We start from the raw sequence: 14,558 nt of genomic DNA, 5'->3' as shown, positions 1-14,558 counted from the left end.
CACACACACACACACACACACACACACACACACACACACACACACACACACACACACACACACACACACACACACACGCGCGCCTGACATGCTGCTTCAACATTAACTGCGGTTATTGAAACCACGCCTTCTTTCTTTGCGTGCACATTTGGGCGGCATTATGCTACTATTTCCACATAGTGAGGTAGATATGTGGGGGCGTGTTAGAACGAGCCGTTTTAGGGGGGCGTGGCAGAGTCTTATCTTTGATAAAGAATATCTCTTTGGTTTTGAGACTTTAGTCTTTGCAACTTCAGGGATCTTATCTATGCACAATCAGCTTGTAACACTCCAAAGAGAAAGAACAACTTGAAATCGCATCATATGACCCCTTTAAGTTGTTCAAATGAAGTTCTTAGCAATGCATATTACTAATCAAAAATTAAGTTTTGATATATTTACGGTATGAAATTTACAAAATATCTTCATGGAACATGATCTTTACTTAATATCCTAATGATTTTTGGCATAAAAGAAAAATCGATAATTTTGACCCATACATGTTTTTTTGGCTATTTGTACAAATAGCGACTTCAGACTGCTTTTGTGGTCCAGGGTCTCACATATATATATATATATATATATATATATATATATATATATATATACACAAAATTTTATTTTTTTACATTATGGTTTGAAATATGACCTGGATATGTTCATATTTTAGTCATGTATGAATGATAATAAAGTAAGTAGATGAATTCTGTGAATGTTTGTGTAAACACTTTGACTGCAGGGTTGTGCCGGATGAAGGCGAGTGTGTGTTTACCTCATTGGAGTGTGTGCGGTTCTGGTGTTTGGCTCGGTCCGAGGCGTTGGAGAAGGCCTTGTTGCAGCCCTCGTGGTCACACACATAGGGTTTCTCTCCGGTGTGTGAGCGCAGGTGTGTTTTCAGATTCTCCAGACGTGAGTACGCCTTAGAGCAGCCCTCGAACTGAAACACACACATTCATAAAGCTCATCTGACAGATGCTTTTATCCAAAGCCACTTTGCTTTGCAATTTAAGCAATATTTTTTCCCTGGAAAACAAATCCATGACTTTGGAGTTGCTAGTGCCATGATCTATTGTTTGGAATTCACACAGAATTATGCTTGATATAAAACACTTTAACATGTTTAATGTATATGTGTGGATATAGTTGTTTAGTGTGGGTTTACTTGACCGTAGTTTGTGGACACAAACACAAGTTTTCTTAACTGTAGTTTGAGGACATTGCATTAAAAAAATTTTTTTGGCAGTAGTATTGAGACATTTTTATGTATGTATTTTTTATTTTTTTTTAAATGCATATTTAAAGTATAAAAATCCAAGTTTTCTTAGCTGTAGTTTGAGGACATTTCATGTTTTTTTTTTTGCTGTAGTTTTGAGACAATGTATTTATTTATTTATTTTGCATACATAATATTTTGCAAAAAAAAATTAAGTTTCACAATTGTTTCAAAATTGTATTATTATTTGTTTATATATATATATATATATATATATATATATATTTTTTTTTTCTTTCTTTTTTAAGTATACAAATGCAAATTTACTTAGCTTGTAGTTTTGGGACATTTACATTTATTTAAAAAAAAATTCCAAATATTTTGTATACATTTTTTAAAGTATATATAAAAAAAATTCTTAGCTGTAGTTTGGGGACATTTACATGTTTATTTTTCATGCTTTTTTTAAAGTATAAAAATGCAAGTTTTATTTTATGGTTAGAGTTAATTTGTACTAGGTCTACGGTATGCCCTCATTCAGACAGCTAGTTAACTGTAGGTGTGTACGACTGACTCACAGTGCACTTGTGCGGTTTCTCCCCGGTGTGTCTGCGCATATGAACCACCAGCATGTACTGCGCTTTAAAGGGCTTCTGCTCGCGCGAACACTCCTCCCAGCGGCACACGAACTCCTTCTTCTCCCCGTGGATGTGTTCGTTATTGATGTGCTGCGAACACACAAACACAACAGCTCACTTTCACTCTGTGTCTCGGACGTCTCGCCTCCCCTTTGTAATGTCAGCGTTGTGTTTTAAGGTCTAATTGGCCGTGCTGTTTTCACGTGTCGTGCGAAAAAACAGCCCAATTGGCGTCGTTTGGACGCAAGACTTGAGAAAATAAAGCAATTTGAGCTTCTGAGGAGCCCATTTGCCTATTGGCCAATTGTAGAGCAGCACTATCCATCACGAGCATCTGCGTCCTCCACATCTGTCAGACAGGAATAAGAAAATGTGATGGTGTGTGATTGTGAGAGAGTGTGTTTTTAAACTGAGAAACCTCAGATCTGAGAGAGACACAAATTTGCAATTACTAACACTCTCTGTGTACTTACGCAAACGGCTTTTAAGGGATTCTTGGTAATGTACACAAAGTGGCTCCAGTGCCTTTCAAACGCTGCAGGATCGTCTCTCTTCATTTTTCTTAATCATGTTTGAACTAGCCTCAGTGTCTTTAAATCAACTGGTGTTTTGGTTTAAAAAAAAAAAAAAAAAAATATATATATAGTCTCAAATAGGGTTTCAAAAAGGTGGAAAATTTCCACATTTCGAAAACATTCCAGAAATTTTGGAAACTTTCCAGGATTATTTTTTTTAGAATATTTCAGGGATTTTTGGAAATTTTCCACCCCTTTGCAACCCTAGTCTCAAATACAGGATATATATATGATTTCTTTTAAGCATGCTAATAAAGTTTGAATTGGGTCAAAGGTGTTTTTCTGGTGTGTGTTCACGACTAACTGCTTTCTGTGTGATGGTTTGACGTGCTTTCCTGAGATGCTCTCAGGTCTGCTCTTGATCTATCCCAGCATGCACTTGTCCTGTGGCGTTTCTGTGGCATTCCAGCCGATCAGTGAAGCAGAAAGAGCCGTCCATACCACTGAAACACACTGATTCACTCTCACTGTCTCTTCAGTCACTCAGTGAGATCTTCACTAGATCACACACTCACATCTGTTTACACAAGTGATACACACTGATAACGGCTCGTTACAGGCTTAAAGAGGAACATAGCGCCTGTGTGTGTGTGTGTGTGTGTGAGTGTTTTATCAGTGATCTGGAGCAGTTCAGTGTTGTGCAACATGATGGAAAGTCTACAGATGTGGCCATAATGACGTGGAGGATGTGTGTGTGTGTGTGTGTGTGGATTGTTTCCAGCTCCTGAATGATTCTGAATATTGAATATACAGATGATTAAAAAAAATTAAACATTGAATTATTTAAAATAAGATTCAGATTTTTAATTATAATTAATATTATATATTTATTTTATAAAATATCTATAATATTGAAAATACAATTATGGCTTTACATCAACTTCTAATATTCAACAAATGTCAAATTTTGTTTGGAAATGAAAATTACATTAACCTACTGGACGTTAACCTCCAGTATTTATATTATATATAATCGTTAAAATATAATTAATGTTATATATTAATTATATAAACTATGTATAATATTCATTATGATAAATAGTTTCAGTGTTGAACAACTTTTATTGAATCAAATCTTTTTAGTGATTACTTAAGTCATTTAAGTCTTTATATCATGCATTTATTTTCTTGGATTGTTAACCTGTGGTATTCTAAAGCTGCTCAGTTCCACATGGACAATTCAGATCATCTGCTGAGACAGATTTACGCTGTGGCCTTTGAGTCACAGGTCAAGAGGTCAGAGGTCAGTGACACCTTGTGCCACTCAGCTGCCTCGGTCAAAAATGAGTCAGTAAATTTAGGTAAATGATGGGACACCTGTGGACCACATTGCACACAAAAACAGTAAACGCTTTGTCATAATGTCATGTCCAATCTGATTGGCTGATTTCTCACTATAAATGCACATGAGGCGGGCTCTTCCTGTCTAAGATGCAAAAAAGTTGGCGGTGTTTAGAACCTAATAAATGTTGGTTCTGCTGATATTCATTGATACTGTAAGTTGACCCTGTTCCAACTGAGCGCAGCTCTGAAATGCTCACCTGTGTCAGCCGTCTGTCAGACTATCCCACAACCGCCCACACACACACACACACACACACACACACACACACACACACACACACACACACACACAGAGACATGCATGCGCACGCACTCACACACACACACTCACTCACTCACTCACTCACACACTCACTCACTCACACACACGCACACACACACACACTTACTTACATGCACCAGCTGTTCCTGTGTGTCGTACTCTTTGCTGCAGCTCTCCCAGTGGCAGTTGGTCTCGTATACCACCTCAGCCTCCTGCTTGCAGTCGTCCAAGTCTTCCTTCAGGTCCACTGCGCTTCCCAGATGGTCCTGAGGGGGAACAGCAGCGTTACACATAAACGCTCTTTAGCAGACCGCTTTGTTAGCAAGAGAAAACGGGTCTCATTTGGCATTAATTGCGTGAATTATTTGAAACTGGATTATTACACAAGAGATCTTCTGATGAAAAATTTCCGCCTATTGTTAATGAATTTAGAGTATTCTAAATACATGATTTAATTAGCATAAAACCCACCCTAAACATCTTCATATAAAGGATTTCCTATACAGCCTTTCTTTTCTTACTCTTTATATATAAAACGAAATATATTTACCATTCAGTGTCTATGTATATAATTTCATCTTAACTCATTTATAATGACACCCAGAGTATGTCATTTTTTTGTACAGTTTTTCTTACAATTTTGTAAATGTATAATCATTTCTAGTAGAAAATTATTGATGAATCATATGTTTGTAAAAACATTTGCACACAACAGACTTACAGTATGATAAGAATGTTCAATGATTTCATTGATCAGTTTACGCAATATTTAAGCCAAATTTACACAAATGAAATTTTGCAGTAGTGTTTTTCTTCAAAAATAGTCCCAAAAGGAGCCAAAGCATCAAGCTTTACATATTGGGAAATAATGCACAGACTTAAACGCAACACACCCAGCTGGCATCGGAAGTAAGACACCAACAATGGACAGATGTTACATTTTGGATGGAAATGAAAATCGAGCTGACGTCAAAACTCAACGCTGGCTTATTGTCAATCTCCAGCAATGGCTTTACATTAATTTCTAACATTGAACCCATTGAATTTTGTTTGGAAATGAAAATCTGTTTGACGTCAAAACTAGGGATGTAACGATTCACTCAACTCACCATTCGATTCGATTCACGATTATTATTATTATTTTTTTACAAAATGAGATTTAAGACAAATGATAAATTAAATGTGTCCTTTTATTATTGCTTGGACAAAATGCTGCACATTTCTTTGTGAAATTGAAATATAACGCTATAATAATATACTAATATAGCACTCGCATATTATTGCTCTTTTGTTAGTTTTGATTGCTTCTATTGTCCTCATTTGTAAGTCACTTTGGACAAAATTTAAATATAATGTTAATGTAGTTAAAAACTACATAGAAATTTTAAAACAAGCCACCAAATCAAATAAATAAGTAATACAAATAAAATAAATCTCTTCATATAAACAAAATAAGGCTTTGTCTGTGCTCTTTCCATTTAATATCAGAGGCTAACACTGCATTTTAATCATGATCCAAACAAAGATGCTGCATACATACAACATGAGCAGTTTTTAATCTAAAGTAGATTGAATAATTTCAAAATCTGAAGCAAAAACAGAATGGTTTGACTTCAGTTTTGTGAAACACTACATACAAATATCTGCATGAAACCAAAACAGCAGACGAGCTGAATGAGACGCAGATTCAGTCTCTGCCAGCAGGTGGCGCTTAAAGCATTTCCTTGGTTTCCGCTGAAAACAAAGCAGCGCTGCACTTATGAACTTTAATATGCATTATACAGAGGCAAGATGAAAAGAAAAAATACCATCTAAACTTTTCTAAAGACAGTACGTTCCACTCAGACATGCATTCTTATAAACTCCTAACCCTAAATGAATCGTGATTTGTTTAGCATCTCAACCCATTTGAATCGTCACATATTTGAATCGATTTTCAACCGGCTCACGGTTAATCGTTACATCCCTAGTCAAAGCCCAAAGTTGACTTGACGTCAACTTTCAACATAGGATAGACATTAAAATTTGGTTGAAATAAAAATAGAGTCAACATTAAAACCCAATGTTGGCTTGTTGTCGACCTCCAACTTTAAACACATGTTGAATTTTGGTTAGAATTGAAAATTGGGTTGACATAAAAGTTCAAGTTTGGCTTGATATCAACTTCCAAAGTTGAACAGATGTTGAATTTTAGCTAAAATTGAAAAATGGGTTGACATCGAAACCCAAAGCTGACTTGACGTCGACCTACAACAGACAGACATTGAATTTTGGTTATAAACGAAAATTGGTTTGATGTCAAATCCCAGATTTGACATAAAGTCAGCTTTCAACAGTGGACAGACTGGTTGGAAAAGAAAATCAGGTTGACGTTAAAACTAAACATTGGCTTGACGTCAACCTCTAACATTGGCTTAATGTTAACAATGAACACAAGTTAAATTTTGATTGGAAATTAAAATCGGTTTGACTTCAAAATGTAGCATTGGTTGGACGTCAACCTCCAACGGTGGACAGACATTGAATTTTGGATGGAAATTAAAATTGGGTGACATAAAAGTTCAATTTGGCTTGACATCAACTTCCAAAATTGAACAGATGTTGAATTTTAGTTGAAAGTGAAAATTGGGTTGAGATCAAAACCTAGAGCTCACTTAATGTCAACTTCCAACATAAGACAAACGTTCAATTTTTGGTTGGAAATTAAAATCAGATTGACGTTAAAACAACGTTGGCTTGAGGTTGACCTCCAACATTGGCTTTATGTTAACACTGATCACAAGTTACATTTTGGTTGGAAATGCAAATCAGGTTAACGTCAAAATGCAACATTGTTTTTACGTTACCTCCAACACTGGACAGACGTTAAATTTTGGTTGGAAACTAAAATTGTGTTGACGTCAAAACCCAAACATTAGACAGTTGTTAAATTTTGATTGGAAACCAAAATTGTGTTGACATACAAAATCCAATGATGACTTGACATCAACCTACAACATTGGACACACACTGAATTTTGGTTGGAAGTGAAAATCGTTTTGACGTCAAAACACGACACTGGCTTGATGTCAGCCTCCAACATTGGACAGACATTGAATTTTGGTTAGAAACTAAAATTGGGTTGACATCGAAACCCAGCGTTGATTTGACGTCAAAAGATGATAAATTTAAGTTTTTCGACTTAAAACCAACAAAATATCAACGTCATCTGTCATTACTATTCTATGTGAAACTGACGTTGGTATTAGACATACATTCAGCCTATTTTCAACCAAATATCTTACGACATTAGCAGCCCACTGTGCACAAAAAATGCATGCAAAACGTGGTGTTGTACTCTATATTGGCACTCCCTGAACGCTGATATATTATTTGTAATATACAACATTGGACTGACGTAAAATGTTGGTCGTAAAAAAATTGGGTTGACGTCAAAACCCCAAACACCGGACAGATGTTGAATTTTGTTTGCAAACGAAAATCGTGTTTACATCGAAATCCAGCATTGGTTCAACATAAAAAAAACATTGAATCTTGCTTAATACCATGACTTAAAACCAACAAAATATCAATGTCATCAGTCGTCATTTTTCTACGTGAAAGTGACGTTATATATTCAACCTATTTTCTTTGCCATATTATCTTTATTAGTTTTATAACAACAACAATCAAACAACCTGACCCCCCACCCCAAAAAAACAAAAAACCCAGACGAAATTATAAAGGACAAAAATGCCTAAATAAAATACATAAAATGAATATAAATCAGGGACAGGGACAAAAATCACTACAAAAATCATAGTATAACAAATAATTACTAATAAATACTATAAATAGTATAATAATCTTTAAGTTCTACTATTATGTACATGTTGGAGGAAGGGACCCCAGACCTTGGAAAAATTAAGAGACTTGATTCGTTAAGCCGAATTTTTTCAAGGTTTAAAACAGAGACCAATCTCCACAAATTTTCAACCTATTTTCAACCAAATATCAACACCTTATGATGTTAGTGGCCACTGGGCAGAAAAACGATGTGCGAAACGTGCAGTTGTGCTCAATATCGGCACTCCCTGAATGCTGATATATGATTTACAACGTACAATATCGGACAGACATAAAATGTTGGTTGAAAACAAAAATTGGGTTGACGTCAAAACCCAAACACTGGACAGACGTTGAATTTTGTTTGCAAACGAAAATCCTATTGACATCGAATTTGACATTAAAAAAACGTTGAATCTTGCTGACGTTAGGCAGACAAACGGCGTGCGAAACGTGCCGTTGTACTCTATATCAGCACTCCCTGAACGCTGATATATTATTTACTCGGCCAGATTCGTAGTACGAAGACGAAGCATTAATTGTGCGCTTGTAGGAACGCGTGTGTGGTGTTAAGAGCGATCGGACTGCTGCACTGCTGTGGGTAGCGATGCAACACACACGCGAGGCGTGCTGACTGCAGCATGTTTATCTCTGCCCCGTGAGCTATCTTCATCAATTCTGTTGGCCCCAAGACGACGCCAGCCGCCTTATTCCCCATGCATCAAGCACCAACCAGCCTCACCGCCAAGAGCAGCCGCAGATTTGTCAAAAGATGAGCCGTGCGAGAGAGAGAGAAAGAGAGGGGGAAAAAACTCTCAGGTGACAATAACGGCCGGCCAATATTTCATTAAAATGAAGTGCTCTGGCACAGTTTACACGGCCGCGAGAGAAACGCGGTGAGCGAGCGAGTCAGCGCGTGTAAAGCTCTTATCAGCTGGAGTTTTTCTTGCGCGGCGCATGCGAAGAAAGGGGTCAGGGGACGCCAGCGGCTCCCGGGGGCCTCCTGGCCCGTCATTGATCAGTGCGGAGCATTTCCGAGAGAAAAATCCAGTTTTTTTTTCCTGGAATAACAGGACACATGGGCCTTTTGCTGCCTGTTGTTTCTGTAAGTTTTCTGTCTTCTGTTCCATAATCTAGTCAGCTGCCTACCTAGACAGCATTTTAAGAGATCATAGATTATTACAAGCCAGATTCAATAGAAGCATCTCAAAGCTATCCAAGAATGCACGGCTACAACCTTAGAAAAAATCTATTATGCATTCAAGAGATGCTCATTTTAAATGTATATTATTCAATAATGAAAAATATTGGCGCTAAAAAATTGTTATAATAAATCTAATTAAAATGGAATGTAACATATATGAATTAATTTTTAAATACGCCACAGACAAACAAACATTATTGGTTTAATATTTTTGTTTTAATATAAAATATGTATAATTATTGTAACATTATATATTAATCTAATAAATTATATTTTATTTTAATATTTACTGCATATATTTTATATGTTTTTGTAATATATTATTATATTAATACAATATATTCCACTTTATATTAATATTAAAATGTAGTATAATTATAAGTACATAATATAAGTATAATATATTAAATCTGCAGTGAATATTAATCCAAAATTAATTAATATATAATAAAATAGTTAAATCTAATTAAAATGCAAATTATTATAATTTATGTTACTACTTTTAAAACAATTTTTAAATACTACAATACACTGCACACACAAAAATAAATATAGTTAATTACTTAATTATATTAATATAATCCATTCTACTTTATATTAATATTAATTACTATTATAAAATAATTCATGAATTAATATGAATATATTTTAATGACATAAATTTATTTATTAATATTATATACTAATATAATACATTCTACCTTAGATTAATATTAGTATAAAAATATTCAGTAAACATTAAACTTTAAATTATAAATTAATTAATTAATATAAATATATTCATATATTCATATAACAACATTTATTTTCTCTTTATATTAGCATGTGATTTACTCAATATTTATGTGTGGGCCTTGAACTTCCAGTTGATTTAGGATGTTAACTTTTTTTTAAGGTTTTGTGACAGAGCCACAGTATTTTCTTACCGGAGAGCAAGGCGATAAAGGTCGCGGCCTGTCCAACTCTGCCTTGACCTTTGACCTCTTGTTGTTCAGGGGGTTTACCGTGCTGCTGACTGCAGAGTCGTCATTCGTGTTCTAAAGAAGGAGGGAAGGGAAGCGAGAGCAGCAGTCACCGTCTGCAATGAGCACATGTGCTGTGAACGCAGCAGAAGCGTTTAGCTGCGACCCAAAGTGCTGACAGAGTTTGTAAGCGCTGTGTGGTTCTGCTCGGCTGAACGTGACAGCAGCACAACCACAGCCAGCAACATGTGCTCTCATGATGAGTGTGCAGCTTCAACTCTCCACTCTAATAATAATCAGGCTGGGCTTATTTATTTTAAATGTATTTATTTTTTCCATTACAATGCATTATTAATGAATGAATAATAGTTTAGTCTGATTATAAATAAAACATTATAATAAATTATGCTAATTTATAGTAAAATATTTGCTTAATGTTATGAATTTATGTATTATTTGAACAGCACCTTTAATAAATATTTTTATGTATAAAAGGTGCTATACAAATAATAATAATATATAATAATTTATTGTAAAATAATAATAATTATTAGTAATAATAATTGCATAGCACCTCTTATAGATAAATAATTTTTATGTATAAATGTTGCGTATACAACTACTAATTGTTATTATCAGTACAATAAATATAATATTATAATAAAATAACTATTTATATATTTATTTTAAGATTATTATTACAACTAGAAAAATAATATAATAAAACATAATAATTTATAAAATATTATTATTACTGCTTCTATTCATATAGCACCTTTTATATATAAACTAATTTTATAAATAAAATACAAATATATAAATACGTAATATAAATATAAACAATTAATGTATAAAAGGTGCTACACAAATGTATTAATAAGTTGCTTATAAATAATAATAATAAATAAATAAATAAATAAATAATAAATAATTGTTATTCAACAAGAATTAACATTTTTATTATTTTATTAATAATAATATTATTTGTATAGAAATTTTTATACATAAAAATAACATTAATAATAATAATAATAATAATATAAAATATAATAATTTATTATAAAATATGTATTTATTATTATTACTTCTATTACTAAGTATTATGTATAAAAGGTGCTATACAAATATATTAGTGCTGTCAAATTATTAATTGCATCCAAAATAAAAGTTTTTTTTACATAATATATGTGTGTGTGCTGTGTTTATTAATTATGTATATATATAAATACACACATTCAGTATATATTTGGAAAATATTTACATGTATAAACATTTATATAATATATAAATATATTTAATATATAAGCATAACATATTTTTCATAAATATATACATGCATGGGTGTGTATTTATATATATATAATAAATATACACAGCACACACACATATATTATGTAAACAAAAACTTTTATTTTGGATGCAATTAATCGCGATTAACAGCATTAAAATATAATAATAATAGTAAAAATAGTTTTAAAATAAACGATTTAACCAATGATTATATTTTCATTATTATTATGTATTTGTATAGCACCTTTTGTACATGAAATTAATATCAAATGAAAAATATTAATTTAATATAATATAAAATAAAAATGAAAGTTAATATTATTAAACGAATATAAAATGAAACGAATAAAAAGCATTGTGAGAAACTGACGGAGGCTGATGAGTGTAACTGGTACCTGGGTCTCGGGGTCTCTGGCGGAGGGCGTCTGCAGGGAGGAGAGGCTCAGCGGGTGTCTGCTGGAGAAGCTGGGAGACGGCTGGAGGAGCGGCGGCGTGTGTCCGAACGCACTGAGGCCTCTCTGCTGGGACAACAGCTGCTGATACGCCACCGGATTGATGGAGTGCGGGAACGGGAACGACGGACTGCAGGGAGAAAAAAAAAGCACTAACATTCAATCCGGTCTGTACCTGCAGTGTTGCCAGGGCCGCGGTTTTCTTGGCTAGTTTTATAATGTACTGTACTGTAAGTTTATCTATAGACAAATCGGTGATTTCAGCATCTGCATCTCCCTATATGTGACCCTGGAGCACAAAACCAGTCATAAGGGTCAATTTTGTGAAATTGAGATTTATGCATTAGGACAATATTTGGCTGAGATACAACTATTTGAAAATCTGGAATCTGAGGGTGCAAAAACATCTAAATATTGAGAAAATCATCTTTAAAGTTGTTCAAATGAAGTTCTTAGCAATGCATATTACTAATCAAAAATTAAGTTTTGATATATTTACGGTAGGAAATTGACAAAATATCTTCATGGAAAAAAAGTGAAGTGACATGTGGCCAAGTATGGTAACCCATACTTGGAATTAGTGCTCTGCATTCATCCCATCCAAAGTGCACACACAGCAGTGAACACACACACGGAGCAGTGGGCAGCCATTTATGCTGTGGCGCCCGGGGAGCAGTTGGGGGTTCGGTGCCTTGCTCAAGGGCACCTCAGTCATGGTATTGAAGGTGGGAGAGAGCGCTGTACATTCACTCCCCCCACCTACAATCCCTGCCGGTACGAGACTCGAACCCACAACCTTTGGGTTATGAGTCCGACTCTCTAACCATTAGGCCACGACTTCCCCCAAAATATATAATATCCTAATGATTTTTGGCATAAAAGAGAAATGTATAATTGTGACCCATACAATGTATTGTTGGTTATTGCTACAAATATCCCCCAGCGACTCAACACTGCTTTTGTGCTGCAGAGACACATATGAGGACATGAACACATGAAGTTCATCTTCAGAGCCTCTCCGAGAGGCATTTCAGGGCTTTTCACCATTTCATTTGAAAAACTGGACAACAAACGTGAAGGAATTTTTAACAGAAACATGTTACATATGACAAAACATGCAGTTTTGTTATTTTTTTTTTATTATTTGGCAAAAATAAAAATGCAATGTTTTGTTACATTTGATTATATTTTAAAAGATTGATTAAATTGTTAAAAAGTTTTAGTAATCATTTCATTAGACACGTTTTTTGATGATACATTTGTATTAAATAATCAAATACAAACTAAATAAAACGGAAAAGAATTTAGGGAAAATCAAAATGGATTTTATGGGGTCCTAAATTAAAATTCTCTCATAGATTTTGTTACCATTGCCATGCATTATACGACTGATAGACTGCAACGGTTAAAGTTAAAAATCAAAAATTAAAAATTTGGCTATTTTTCAATCTTTTTGGCCGGGTTTTGAGTAAGCTTTGGGCTGGACATTTTTCTGGGACCTGGCAACCCTGTGTACCTGATGCCTCCGACGGACAGGTGCCCATAAGAGCTGCTGGCGGCCGAGCTGGAGCGAGAGTTGTTGATGTAGGCCACCAGAGAGTTGGGCGAGGTGCGGATCATGGTCTGCAGGTCGATACTGGCGTCTGAGAGCGGAGAGATGGACAGAGCTCGCTTCCGGCTCAAGCGCGGCGTCAGACGAGGACTGGGAAACCGCGACACTGTTGAGACATCAAATCAAAATAGATTTTACTCTCTTAATAAATGTTTATTGTGCAATTCATCAATTATTAATTTTTTAAAATTATTTAATATTATTTAAAAACCAGTTAATATCAGTCAATCAATCAAAAATATTAAAAATATTACTTTAAATAGAATATGATGTTATAATATATATATATTTTAAATTAAATATTATTTAAAATAAAAGATTGTATTTTTTACAATGTGTAAAAATAATTCAAATATTTAAAATATTACTTTACAAATAAACAAGTATTTAAAATATTCTTAAATATTTAATTTGCCCCTACATTTAGGTAATTTGTTAATATGGTGTATTATTAATATATTGTTTTATAATATTAATAAAAAAAAAAGTTTTAATATTATATTAAACTATTAAAATATATATTTATAATGTTTACAAATAAAAATATATATTTAATTAGAAAACAACATTGAATTATTCAATAATTAAAGTTCCCCTACTGTTACTTTGGTAGTAATATTGTGGGTAAAAAAAAAATCTAAATTTATTTTACTTTCCTAATAAATGTTTATTGTGCAACTCATCAATGCAAATTATTCAGGATTTGAAATCCAATCAATATCAACCAGTCAATAAAAATATTCGAAATTAACATTTTATAATATTATTTAAAAATAAAAAATAAGTTAAAATATTATTTTAAATTATTTTATTTTTTTACCATTTAAAAAAATATATATTTAAAATATTATTTTACAAACTAAATATAACTTACAAATAAAACCAGCTATTAAAATAATTATTAAATAATATCTAATAATTTAATAATTAAAGTGCTCCTACAGTTACTTATGCTTTGGTAACATTGTGTGTAAAAAATGTAATCTAATTTTATTTTACTTTATTAATAATTGTTTATTGTGCAATTCATTAACACAAATTATTCTATCTATCTATCCATCTATCTATCTATCTATCTATCTATCTATCTATCTATCTATCTATCTATCTATCTATCTATCTATCTATCTATCTATCTATCC

The 14,558-nt window shown here is 33.3% G+C and overlaps 1 protein-coding gene across 1 annotated transcript in view; it reads right to left on the bottom strand.

Annotated features, from left to right (window-relative positions):
- Positions 1–14,558, bottom strand: part of LOC107552403 (zinc finger protein GLI2-like) — a 113,608-nt gene that overhangs the window by 9,890 nt on the left and 89,160 nt on the right. Inside the window, exons 7-12 of the mRNA XM_016234275.1 lie at positions 13,321–13,522; positions 11,748–11,934; positions 10,027–10,137; positions 4,203–4,337; positions 1,831–1,980; positions 812–976 (exon numbers count right to left, since the gene is read on the bottom strand). Coding sequence (XP_016089761.1) covers positions 812–976; positions 1,831–1,980; positions 4,203–4,337; positions 10,027–10,137; positions 11,748–11,934; positions 13,321–13,522 — 950 coding nt within the window. The remainder of the gene's footprint in view (positions 1–811; positions 977–1,830; positions 1,981–4,202; positions 4,338–10,026; positions 10,138–11,747; positions 11,935–13,320; positions 13,523–14,558) is intronic.

The sequence above is a fragment of the Sinocyclocheilus grahami genome, unplaced genomic scaffold (genome assembly GCF_001515645.1).
Source record: "Sinocyclocheilus grahami isolate Dianchi unplaced genomic scaffold, SAMN03320097.WGS_v1.1 scaffold449.1, whole genome shotgun sequence".
NCBI lineage: Eukaryota > Metazoa > Chordata > Actinopteri > Cypriniformes > Cyprinidae > Sinocyclocheilus > Sinocyclocheilus grahami.
Note: the sequence above shows the minus strand (reverse complement) of the source record. Positions and strands in the feature narration are given on the sequence as shown.